The following is a 13565-nucleotide window of genomic DNA, read 5'->3' on the forward strand; positions in this document are numbered from 1 at the left end:
CACTTACTAAAGGGGCAGATTTGTTAAAAAGAGAAACTCTTTTCAAGGTAATTTCTTTAAATGCTGTGAAATTTGCCATGCAAATTCTTACATTTGTCATAATGAACCTAAATATTAAAGAAGTTTCTAGCTGCAGAAGTAATTCTATCATAATGCTTGTTGTTTACATTTCGAGATACAGACCTCGCTTGCCATTTAATCAAAACAAATTTTAAGTGTGAGTAAGTTAATATAACAAGCTCCTAAAAGTTACAGAAAATACAGTTAAATAAATCAAATTATTATTTAAAATATTATAAGTTATTATTTTAATGCATTTGGTAAATTTCCTAGGCTATAAAAGAATCCTATTATAAATCCTAAAGCAGTCAGCCTTCAAATTTACCTTTTGTGAAGCTTCAAATTTCAACTGTACAAGATAGCTGTCTAGAGGTGTCTCTGGAGTTACTACAGAGGTGCAGCAAACCAGGGAGGATATGAGAAGAAAGTCAGAACAGCACCTCTTACCAAGGTTCTAAATAAAGTCTCACCCAAAAAAAAAGGTCCCATTTTATTGCTTTTTACAAGTTTGAAACACTCCGATAGGAGAAGAGCTGCCTAATTAAGAAAATACTACGTATACTACAGAACTCAAGTCAAGAAGGTAGTCTGGATTTGAAAGTTATCTACAGATCAAATTGTCAGCTTCACAAGGGCAGTGGATCGTGACTATTTTACCCCACGAACATTCACCATCCAGCATAGCACTTGCCACAGGAAGACACTAAATATTTAATGAATGAATAAATGGCTACAGAAGGTAGGGAAAAGGAAATGATGGTAAAGAGGGAAAACATGAATTACATTTCCATATTTTCTAAAAGGATGCCATGTCACCAAATGGACTCCATTAAAAGCACAAGCATGGGTAAGAATATAATTTTTTATATAGCTGAATATAATTTACCATGCATACCCACCAGGCTTGACGTCCTTGTAAACAAAGCTTTCCAAGCCATATATGAATTCCCCTGAATGTGCGCCTGCATCCGCATGGCAGCAATAACCAAAATGCAAAGCATTTAAAAGACACCTTTAATTTCACATGTAAAATATGTCTAAACTTAACTCAAAGAATTAGAAATCACGTAACAGAACAACTAAAATTCAGTGACACCAAAATGATTTATTTCTAAGGAAATATTCAGTGACATCATTTTCATTATTTCCATACAAGCTTTATTTTCATAATATTAAAATGAAAATTCTTAATAATTAAAATTATAGCTATTAATAATTTCAAATTAAGCAAAGCAGACAAATATCAATTATGGCTAATGTCTCACTGAATTACTTGACATATTTTCAAATAGAGCAAAAGTCTGCTATTTTGGCTCCCTTTTTGCCTACCATTTTGCCCATTTTCAGAATAAAATATTGCTACGATATTTATATTGATTTTAAAGTCAGCTGAAATGAACTCATCTTTAATCTGATCTGTTCTCTTTAGATATCCTGCCTGAATCCTTTCTATCCATTCTTGTTAACGATGGCTAGATAGCACCATCTTCCATTTCCCTCCCCAAATCAGCATAGACACCACAGCAAGTTTAACCTTCCCTAAATAGCTGTGATCATGTTACTCGCTGGATTTTAAAGAAAGAAAAAGGAAAACTTACTTTCCCACTAGCTACAGATTAAAGTCCATTATAACACAGAGTTAAAAATACAGGATCTAGAGTTAAACTAGGTTCAAATTCTAGCTCTATCATTTTCTAGCTGCATGATCTAGGACAGGTTATTTAACTTTCAGCTTTCTCAACTGTAAAATGGGAACAATAACAGCCCTTATATCATATAGTTATATCAGCTCTTATGTCAATAGTTAATGACTATTAAAGGAGTCAATACATATAAAGCATTTTGAAGAGTGACTGGCAAATAGTAAATGCTCAATAAATGCTAGCTGCTATCATTATCATTATCATCATCATGGCACTCAAATCTCTTAAAATTGACCTCAACTTAGCTTTCCAACTTACATCTAACTACACTCTATCAAACTCCCAAATTCTTAGCTGTTCCCCATACATGTTCTATACTTTTCCATCTTCTCTGTCCCCTCTACCTAGAATGCCCTCTCTCCTTTCTGCATACTCATCCTTTAGACCCAATTGAAATATATATATTTTCACAGTGTCTTCCCTAATCTCTTTGGCTGAACATATGTCCATTCTGAACTCCCTAAACACTTTATCTATACCTCTTTGATGCGACTCAACACTTTCTCCTGTTATGCACGTGTCTTATTTTCCCAACTAAAATGTAGGGTCTTTGATAGTAGGGTCTAGGTATTTTCTAATTTTTGTGTTTACGATGTGTTGAGCATATTGGCAACAGACTTCTCAAAACACCTGGAAGCTAGAAGATATTGCCTTCAAAATGCAAATTTTAACCTAGCATTCTATCCTCAGCCAACTCAAACACGTGTGGAAGTAAAAAACAAAGACTTTCAGACTTGAAAGGATTTTAAAAATTATAACCAGTGCACCCTTTCTTAAAAGCTATTCGATATGCTCCAGCAAAACAAAGGAACAAACTAACAAAGAACAAAAGGCAAGGGGCCCAGGAAACAGTGAATTAAACACAGAAGAGCACTGAAGACCAGTCCCAGGGTGACAACTGTGTAGCAAGACTGAAAACACAACCAGTTCACAGTGAGATCCCACGAGAAAAGGGGGGATGGTGAGGGGATCAATTGATGGGTTTGGGCACTGAAAAATAACTTTGACAGTCATATAACAGATTTCATATAGCACATGAAAAGAATTAAAGGTAAGTTTACATAAAAGACTAAGCAAATAAAAAAAGAAGCACTTACAAATTCAAGAAAAACAAAAGATTAGATAAGAAATGAAATATAATCATAATACAGCATTTGACCTATGCAGTGAATAATAATTATATTGTCATAGAAATGCAAATTTTGACTATTAATTGGCCAAAAATTATAATACAACCATATTATGATAAGATAGGGAGGGGAATTTAGAGGGAAAAGAGATGGTAAGAGAGGTAAACTCCTTGACTAGCTTAAGAGTAAATCCTAGATAATGCCTTACATTAATAACTTAGATAATGACAGAATGTTAGTATGTCTAAAAGGACGGGTCTCTCTAAGCAGTGGGTCTAAAGGGTAGAGAAGGGTGGAAAAGGGGACTGACATTTTTCAAAGTAACTCTTTTTGGCAAAACTATTTGATTTTAAAGTGTGTGTATATATTACTTTGATAAAATTAACATTTTAAATACAGAATCTATAACATTTGGGAATCTTTTGGCCTCACTAGGAATTTAATCTTTCCTTTATTTTATAACAGCCTTTCCAAGAAAATAAACTCACTATAATAAAATGAAAGGAGAAAAATATCAAGTATATTTTTATAGTAAAACAAACTCTCTAGAAATAAACTCATATTTTAATTTTCTTTTTTCCCCATATGATAGTGGACAGCACTCTATTTTATCAAATAAAACTTACAAATAAATAAAAGTATCTATAAGCAAAAATACTTTTTTAAAGTAGATCAGCATAAAGACTTTGTTTTCATTTTTATCATCTGCTGCTTAGAGTTGAATCACTTTCTCATCTTATCTCTCTGAGTCTCTATGCACGCATGATGGTGCGTTTGTGCTTTTAAAATCAAGATATAAGTGGAAAAATAGTAAGTCTGAAAAACAGAGTACGGTAATTAGTAATAACTATTAATTAATACGGTGAAATGCAAAGTATCTAAAGGTCTGGATTGTCTTTATCATTCACATAAATAATATTATATGAAGAGGTGATCCATATTCATAGAAACTAGAAAACAAGTTTACATGCAGTTAAAATAATTAAATGCATTTCTTGACAATTGAGGAAAAACAATCTCTATCAACATGTTTCCCAATTCCAGAACTCATCTCTTTTATACTCAAAACATTTTTCTGACAAATCTAACATAATGTTAAAAGTGAGTTTCACTTTCTGAATTTTAGTTCTATCCCAAGAAAACCTAAATTTTATCATCCAAGAAAGCACAATGTAATTATTACATATTATATAAACTTAAAAGTCCTACTTACACCAACTTAATACTACACATGTTCATCCTCTATAGATATATCAAATCATCCTTAATAGCCTCTCTGCCAGACCCAAACATATAACTTTCTAAAGCACTGAAAACCCAGGAGACAAAATTTCATAGGCACTCAATACAAAATGTATAGCAAGTTATCATTTTGCCAATCAAGCTATCAACTACTAAAACAGGAGAGGCTTTTTCTTATAGTTCACTAGAAACACTAAAATATTTTTTAAGCAATCCCAGTTATTTCCATCCAAAAAAAAAAGAGGAGTTTGGGGTTTGTTTTTCAAAAGGGAAAATATAACTTAATTATATATTATAAATTATAAGTGTATAATTGCACGTTATATCAATATATCTAAGTATATGTCAATAAACTTATTGATGAATATATATAATTATACACATGTGTGTTAAGAAAATATATTTAATCTGAACTGTTTCAAGAAAGAAATGAAATTCTAGTGCTCTACAAGTCTTTCTCCTCATTTTTATAGTACCACTTCCACATACACTAATTAACCAAAAGTGAATAAAAAGAAATAATCACACTGGATTGTCATAAAACAAAATGATTCTCACCTTGCTTTATTTGGCACATAAAAGTAATAGAAATAAAGAAAACTATTTTCATAAACATATAGATTCTTAAGCTTCAGCAAAAAGACAAAATGTGCTTAAGTATAAAGAGAGGGAAAAAATGGTTAGGCTTTTTTAATTTTTTCCATTAAGACAGTCTCTGTAGGGTCGGCCCCGTGGCTTAGCGGTTAAGTGCGCGCACTCGCTACTGGCAGCCCAGGTTCAGATCCCGGGTGCACACCAACGCACCGCTTCTCCCGCCATGCTGAGGCCGCGTCCCACATACAGCAACTAGAAGGATGTGCAGCTATGACATACAACTATCTACTGGGGCTTTGGGGTGGGGGGGGGAAGACAGTCTCTGTATTTTAAGTATTTTAGTAATTTTTTGTAAAAGGATCAATAATTCTGTAGAAGAGAAAACGGGGCAAAAAAAATTAAAATCAGTGATAAAGAATTTTAAGGAGCAAGCTATTTTTAAGAGAGACTTATTATTGATTCAATTAAATGTCAGCAGCTTAGGCAGGAAAAGAAATCTCATTATATCTAAATATAATTTCCATCATTTCTAACTCAATATTTGCCATATCTTTTAAGATAGACCAAAGAGAAATGCCTTAGCACTTCTTGTATCATCTTCTTTCATCACAGAAATATATAAATATGCCACCAAATGACACAAAAATGATGTAAAATGCTAATAACCTTCATGCCCCAATCAGCAATCAGGTTGTGATTTGACTTGAAAAACAAACTGGAGGTTTGGAAAAGTCTTTCAGCTCACCACTCTATAGACTACTCTTTTTCATCTTATCCTTATTCTTGCTCCATAAGCCAAATAAAAATAGTCATCAGATTTATTTTTACATAAAAACAAAAAAATTAAAACTTAAGGTAGGATGTTAAAATGCTGAAATCTGAAGAATTAAGTTTTTTAAAACATCCTATACAATACAAAGAGACATAGCTAGGAACAGAATTACAGCACCATTTCCTCTAAACATTATTTCACTATATTAATATACTGAACTTCATTATCTTCCAAGAACACAGGTAAAAACGCAGTTAAAGAAACTGTTAACCTTTGGCAAAAACAAAGAGGTCTGCAAGAACACAGAGAATTTCAGAAGTCTCCATAAAGTAGCACAGTAAATACGAATGGTTAAGAAAAGCGGGAAAATTAAACTGACAGTGAGATAAAACAATCACAGAAAAAGGCAATGATTCCTAAATGTTAGTCATTAAAATATTTATAACCAATATTTTGAGATATGATTTTAAAAGATTCTTTCTTTGAAACTACAGTTTATGACGGCTTATGAAAGTATCCTCTTTACAGTGTATTAAATATATCTAAAATATAGGTATATCTAAGTTTATCTAAAACGTAAGCTTATTATACCTTTCTCTGCAGCTTTTTGAAGGGCTTCTTCAATTCGGGATAGCTCTTTCTGTTTAATATCTTGCAAGGATTTTTCTTCTTTTTCAGCATCATATTTAATACCTAAAAACATATAGTGAATTCACACATAACGAAATGCAATTAATAAATAAACAAATAGGAAAATTTCAGCCTCATTATGATTGTGTATGTGTGTGTGTAATATGTCATTTTTTTGGCATATTAATTAAAAAGAAAATTTGTCATTTTCTTTTTGGGAACTCAGAAAAGAGTTGCATTCTTTAGATGAGTTTTTAAAAAAGCTTAAACATAAATGATTCCTATTTATTTATAAAGCTTATATCAAAAAGTAGAGAAGGGAAGTGGGGCCAGCCTCGTGGTGTAGTGGTTAAGTTTGGCGCACTGTGCTTCGGCAGCCCATGTTCGCAGGTTTGGATCCCAGGCACAGACCTTCATCACTCGTCAGCCGTGCTTGTGGCAGTGACCCACATACAAAATAGAGGAAGAATGGCACAGATGTTAGCTCAGGGCTAATCTTCCTCAAGCAAAAAAAATAAAGGAAGATTGGCAACAGATGTTAGCTCAGGGCTAATCTTCCTCAGCAAAAAAAAGAAAAAGAAAAAAAAGTAGAGGAGGAAAGGAAAGGAATAAAGGGAGAAAGGAAGATAGGAAAAAGGGTAAGAGGAGAAAAGGGTGAGCAGACACATAAAAGGGAGGAACAGAGGGAAGGCAGAAAGTACATTAGAAAATTTCCAGTTATCATATCTGAGTGGTAAAATTTCGAGAAACTACAAAGAACGTAATACCCACTACCAGATGGTATCAGTGTAGACTGATAAAAAGACTTTCAGAAAGTAATTCAAGAATATGTATCAACAATCATAAGATATATATATATCCTTTTTATCTAGTAATCTCATTTCTGATAATGTATCCTAAGGAAATAACACAAAAGAATAAAAAAGATATCTATAAGAGGCAGGTGTTTATAAAGTTCACTGTAATAGTGAAAAATAGTAGGCAACCCACAAGGAAATATCGTATAGCCTTTCAAAATTGTCACTATCACCATGAAAACTGTGAAACATATTAAAAACACATATATTAAGTGAAAAAGCCAAATCCATGTTGTGTATGTAACATGATAAATACTACGTCAAATCAAGGATGTATATGGTAAACACTGGAAAGCAAAATATAAAAATAAAAATTATGTTTGTTTTGTGGTTGAGAAAATATAAGTAATTTTTCCTAAAATATCCACCTTTTCTTAACATATTGTTCTTATAACTGAACAAACATTAATAACAAAAGATACTACTTAAACATAACTGCTTTAAAACATTAATTAAAAATTAAAATACTATAATTTATAATGAAAAAAATTACCTATTTATACACATTTTTGAGAGAACATTCACTCAAAATCAGAAGCAACAAAATGGGAAAAAAACGTTTTCCAATCTTGAAATCTGTAGGTTAAAACATCAGTAATTTTTTAAAACCTGTTTCATTTCATCCCCCGAAAGTAAATCTGTCTAATGCATCTCAACTTAATAGGAAGCCTTAGCTGCAAAATAATTACTCATAGAGAACAGAATAAATTTAACAAATGGTTGAAATTATTCTTTCCAACAATAACATAAAAATATTTTATATTCAAATGTGGCAATATATATGCGTCTGTATATGGTAAAATGTATGTATATAAGTGCATATACGTATGTGATTAGTTTGTTTGAATTATCTTCTGTTTTACTAAACATATTAAAATACTTAACTCAGGTAACAATTTAATTTCACTGTGATGTTACTGAATGGTCATAATCTAAAATAACATACTTGCTCCAGGGACAATAAGCAGGTATAATCCCTCTAGGGTTGCAACAACTGCTTCTCCATAAAGGTTCTTCCAAGGAATCTTCAAAGTTAATTTATCTGAAGAAACATAATTTCAACCTTAAATTCTTATCTGGCTGCTCAAAAAGATACACGTCTCACTTTCCATTAAGAAAAGAAGTATAACAAAATCCTGCACACATAGAATATCTATCTCACTCAAAATAAACAAAAAACTCCAACACTGAAGTTTACAAATATCTTTTCCACATTATATGACTATTTTAAGTGACTATTCACATTGTGCTTTATATTTTTCAAACTTTTGGATAACTGTTATTTCATTTAATATTCTCAAACTGTAAGAAGAATGAGGCAGCTATTATTTCAATTTTCAAAAAAAGGAAACTCAGTCCCAGAGAGGTTAACTTAATTGCTTAAGTCCACCCAAGTCATCAGTGAGGATGCTGGAACCAGAACTGGTGCTCTTCCTCATCTAACCGTTGACAGTCTGAATAATGTACATGCTGTTCTATCCACACCTACAAATAGACCTCTACAGCACAATTACAAAATAATTTCTGTACAAGATCCCAGGAATTGAAGCAGCAACACAGAGAAGAGTACCAAAGGAAGAGAACTTGGAAGAGGACAGTCCTAAAGGCAAGGTATACTGCACTTCACGATTAGTATTATGAGTTACAGGCAGTTCAGACCAGCTAAATTCCAAATACCTACTTATAAGTAACTTGAAAGGCAGAATACGTCTTCTCTCTTAGAAACAACGGTATTAATATTAGGTTTTTCAGAGACTAACTGCAGAAACTTTTTCACTCATCATGTAGATGAATTATGGCTCTGTCACTAAGCCAAGCCTGGAGTTTTATGGGAAAAGGATACACAGAGCAGGAGAGAGAAAACAAAAAGGGCATACTCTCAGCTAAATTTTGAAATGGTTAAAATCTCTTTAGTAACTTTCCATATTTATTTCTTTACTCTTTTCCCAATCTCTAGTAGGCCCTCTTTCCAGGTCTCAAGGCAACCAATGTCTCAATCTGCCCTCGACAGTACCACAGCAATTCAATCCAAACCTTTTCTATCCCTAAAGTTTTCTGTGTTCCAAAATAAAATACCTTCTCACATCACAATTTTAAAAATAATAACCCTATAAAAGCTATATTTCTCTCAGTGCTGCTGATCAAGACTGTTAAGAGAAAAGAATCAGATTCAACTAAGTCATACTAGTATGTGAATGACTAAGCTACTTACACCACCAGAATCACTGGCACTTTTAAATAAAGACGGTCAAAGTTCAAAGAATTGTTAAACAAGATAACAAGCTGATGAGAAAATGAAATAAGCAATGTAAGAAAGGATATTTTGATTCACCTGGATGGCTACATAGGCAAGCCAGTTTTACCTGGAAATCTATTCCCAGGATTAAAATCTCAAATTATTTAAATTTTTGTTTTTCTTCATCTTGTAACCCTGCTGAGTTTCTTAAATGGCTCCCATGTCAGGGGAGTCTAGAGGCAATGCCAGTATATTCCTGGGTCATTTCTAAGTCTGATGATCTTATAGTGAGTATCACCTATATTTATAATAGATACTGTTATATCTGTAATTATCTCATAAACTCCTAAAAAATTGATTTGATTGCCTGCTTGGCGAGCATGAGACTGAAAAAGTGAGAAATGCACCTTTAACTAGCATACCAAAAAGGGACTGTCTGTTCCCTAAACCTTTTCTTATCTCCATTTACCCTAACCCATTATCCTTCCATCCTTCATTGTCTTTCCATCCTTCATTATTCTGAATTCCATTGGAATTCAGTTAATTATAGTATGCCTCCCTTTTATAGATCAGGAAATTTTTTAAGTAAAAGAATAACCCAGGAGCACCCACAAATATGTTTAGCTCTTAGAACACTAAAACATTCTCGAGCTTACTTAGCCACACTGATTCTACAGGTTAGGTGTAATATTTCAACCTAACAGAAATTTAGTAACTAATATAAATGCTCCATAAACCAAAACAAAAAAAAGGGATAAATATAAAGAAAATATGCTTCACATCCTTATAAGTAAAGGGTCTCTCAAAATTCAATGAGTAACCCTGAAGGAAGCCATTAAATTCTTATAATACTTTAAAAGCAAAAAGAACAAATTTTGAACCATTAGAAAACCTCTTCCAAAATAGAAAATCTAGTTATAATAACATAATGAATAATGTAAAAGTTCTGTAGTCAAATATAACTAATCCAACACCCTGGAAATGCGATTGCAATATTATGTCCTAATTTTAGATCTCTATAACTTCCTTCAGAACAAAGATATCATAGTCTTCCTTGCCTCTCCCACAGTTACTTGCATAGTCTCATATGTAGCAGGTGCACATAAATATCTCAAAGGTAAAGGAATGAATGAGTGGCTATAACTTCACTCTAGGATTTTGCATGCAGGGCCACAACAATACTTCTAGAACACTGCTAAACATCACCACCTCACCAGTACAAGCCTCTGTATAAAAGACAAAGAAAAAAGATAATGCGTGCCCTAGGGATGCTTTCATCTAAGGGAGTTGTCTCCTGTTTCAAGAGACAAAAGCATGAAAATGTTACTTTATATTAAAAGAACATATATAGGTAATATAAAGTGAACTCAAGCAGAAACATTCAATTAATTGGTAAGAGATGACAGAATAGTGATGAAGTAGCAGGGTGATGGAGGTGGAAAGAAGGATGGTGGCCTAAATGAAAATTCTAAACTAAGAGTAAGTCAACAAGGGTTGTAATTTATACTTTAACAAAAAAGTAAAAATCAGATAGTATGGATTAGTTGAGAGGACTTCATAGATTAAACTTGCTACCGCAAAATTTCTTCAACAAAGATGTATGCTTAGTTATGGATGACCTTAGTGTAAGAGTTTAGCTCCAAGAAAGACTTTCTACTTACCAAAACATATCCTCCATACCACAGCACTGCATTATATATCAAGTGAAATGGTTGAACAAAACATGAGGGAAATAAGCTACACGTAAATTTTATTTACTAGAGTTTGCAAATTATACTACTTTCACATATAAAGAAAAAGCACACAAAATATCTAATTCTGAAAATTAAGATATATTCTGTGTGGTGGAACCAAAACCTGAAACGTTATCATTGCAGTTCAAATGTTCTTCAATTTTAGAGACTGATTTTCTACACTTTTGTCAAAAACTTTGAAATATGTAGTACTACATAATATACATTAAGCTCAGAACTCCAAAAGCTCTAATCAACATAAGCCAAAACACCTCACATTTTTGTTCAAGCTAAAAAAGATGTTTTAGATTAAATAACACAGGAAAAATAAAAAACTAAAAGGACTAAGACTAACTCAAATGAAGAGTGAAGTACTTACCAATTTGGCCAGCCTTGACTTTAAAAGGAACACCCAATTCACTCTTGAAAAGGAAAAAAAGATTAAAGGACATCTTAAATTATTAAGGCCCCCAAAAATCACCTTTGTATCATCTCTTAAATACCCAGTCATCGCTAAGGAAAAACACGAAACAAATTTTCTTTATTTGAGTAACTCATAAAGGATACGTTTTACAGCTGAAGAAAAGTTTTTATTAAGTTAAACTTTTACTTTGAAGAAAGAATTCACAAGAGATGCAAAATTATAAATAGGAACAATAGAAAAGGAGTTGGTAGTTAAAGAAAGTAATTGAGTAAACTAGTTATTTGTTTCAATAAACCAAACTAAGACAGATGGAAATCCCATGAACTTTTATAACAACAGATGGACACTGCTTATCTGAAATACTAGAGTAGGAAAAGGAAGAGTTCTTTCACATAATTATGTTGAAAACATTAACTGAACAATTCTCTCTCAAATAAAATATTTAATAAATGAATAAAAAATTAAAAGAAAAGGCACATTCCCAACGTATTATTTATCAAATTAGCATTTACTTTAGGTAAGTTACTGACAAGTACCAATCAATAACAATAAACTTTCACTTATCTAGATTCCAAACCACTAGAAAGCACAAATAACTCTTTTATTCACAAAATAGTAAACAATAACTGATATTCACAATGATACTTGAGTCTTTAGAATTATTAAAAATTAAACCAATCAGAATGGTTTTTATATTAGGCATAGCTTAGTATATATTAATACTATCAAAATCTGGCAACTGAAATACAGTACTTTAGGTAATAATTAACTAAAATAATCAATTTACCCTATCATATGATTATTCAAGCATTCTAAGTGAATAGGAATTGAACAAAATACTAATAGCTTTTTGATAAAAAGTCTTTTTTTAGACCAAAAAAAAAAATCCTCTCTGGTGATAAGCCAGTAGCTCTACCTTCCTGGGGCGGGGGGTGGGGGGAGGTAGAATGGAGATAAATTCAAGGGTCTTCATATTATACAGGATACAAATTGTAAACTATATACTTTTAAAAGTGTGGTCTCATGCTCATTTTGATCCTCCTGAAATAATTTTTCACACAAAACAAAGAACCCACATCAAAGTAAAACTTCACCAATTCATTTTAATTTGGGAAAGGAGACTAGTTTGAATTAATGGACAATATAAATTACAAAATAATTTATTATATTTAATTATAACCAAAATTCAAATTAGGCTAACAAAGAGTTCAGTTTGTCTTCTAAGTATGTTACATAGATATCTTGTCACCACAATTCTAGTTATACTTATTTCCTTCTAAAATATTTTCATATATAGAGGAAAAATAACCTTTATTCCAATCTCCACCAATAGAATCTTAAGTTCTAAATTTTCAGACAAAATTTAAGAAGTTGTAGGTGCCGGCCCCGTGGCTTAGTGGTTAAGTGCATGCGCTTTACTACTGGCAGCCCGGGTTTGGATCCCGGGCACACACCGACACACCGCTTATCCAGCCATGCTGAGGTGGTGTCCCACATACAACAACTAGAAGGATGTGCAACTATGACATACAACTATCTACTGGGGCTTTGGGGAGAAAAAGCGAAAAAAAAAAAGAGGAGGATTGGCAATCGATGTTAGCTCAGGGGCGGTCTTCCTCAGCAAAAAAGAGGAGGATTGGCATGGATGTTAGCTCAGGGTTGATCTTCCTCACAAAAAAAATTAAAAAATAAATAACTAAATAAATAATAAAATAAAAAGTTGCAGCACTCTATAAAAAAGGAGGGAAAGAAAATTTAAATAATTTGAGTGTCCACTACTTGCCAGGCTCTACTTGTCATCTTATTCAAGCCGCAAAGGCACAGAGATACTATACTGTTTTGTATTATTAACTCCACTTTAAAGATGATTAAACTGATACTCAAAGAAATTGAGAAACTTGCCAAAAGTCACACATCTGGTAAAAGGCAGAGCTAGCACTCAAACCAGTTCTGCCAGACTGTAAGGTCCATGTTCTTTCCACCACGCCAAGCTGTTTTCACTATAACAAAATAAATTGTTACTCCTGTGACAAAGTTCTAATCCTAGGATCTTCAATATCCAAAACTGGCTTCTCTGAGACCAGTCATGGGAGCATTTTGTGTATACGGTTCTCCCTATTACACAATTCACCATGTAGAAATCCAACCAGAGGTAAAAGCCAGGATTATAAAACACACTGTAGG

General features: G+C 32.6%; 1 protein-coding gene across 1 annotated transcript in view; it reads right to left on the minus strand.

The window, feature by feature from the left end:
- VPS13C (vacuolar protein sorting 13 homolog C) overlaps window positions 1-13565 on the minus strand; it is a 176531-nt gene that overhangs the window by 147500 nt on the left and 15466 nt on the right. The window contains exons 3-5 of the mRNA XM_058541734.1: window positions 11337-11379; window positions 7935-8030; window positions 6093-6194 (exon numbers count right to left, since the gene is read on the minus strand). Coding sequence (XP_058397717.1) covers window positions 6093-6194; window positions 7935-8030; window positions 11337-11379 — 241 coding nt within the window. The remainder of the gene's footprint in view (window positions 1-6092; window positions 6195-7934; window positions 8031-11336; window positions 11380-13565) is intronic.

The sequence above is a fragment of the Diceros bicornis genome, chromosome 5 (genome assembly GCF_020826845.1).
Source record: "Diceros bicornis minor isolate mBicDic1 chromosome 5, mDicBic1.mat.cur, whole genome shotgun sequence".
Taxonomy (NCBI): domain Eukaryota; kingdom Metazoa; phylum Chordata; class Mammalia; order Perissodactyla; family Rhinocerotidae; genus Diceros; species Diceros bicornis.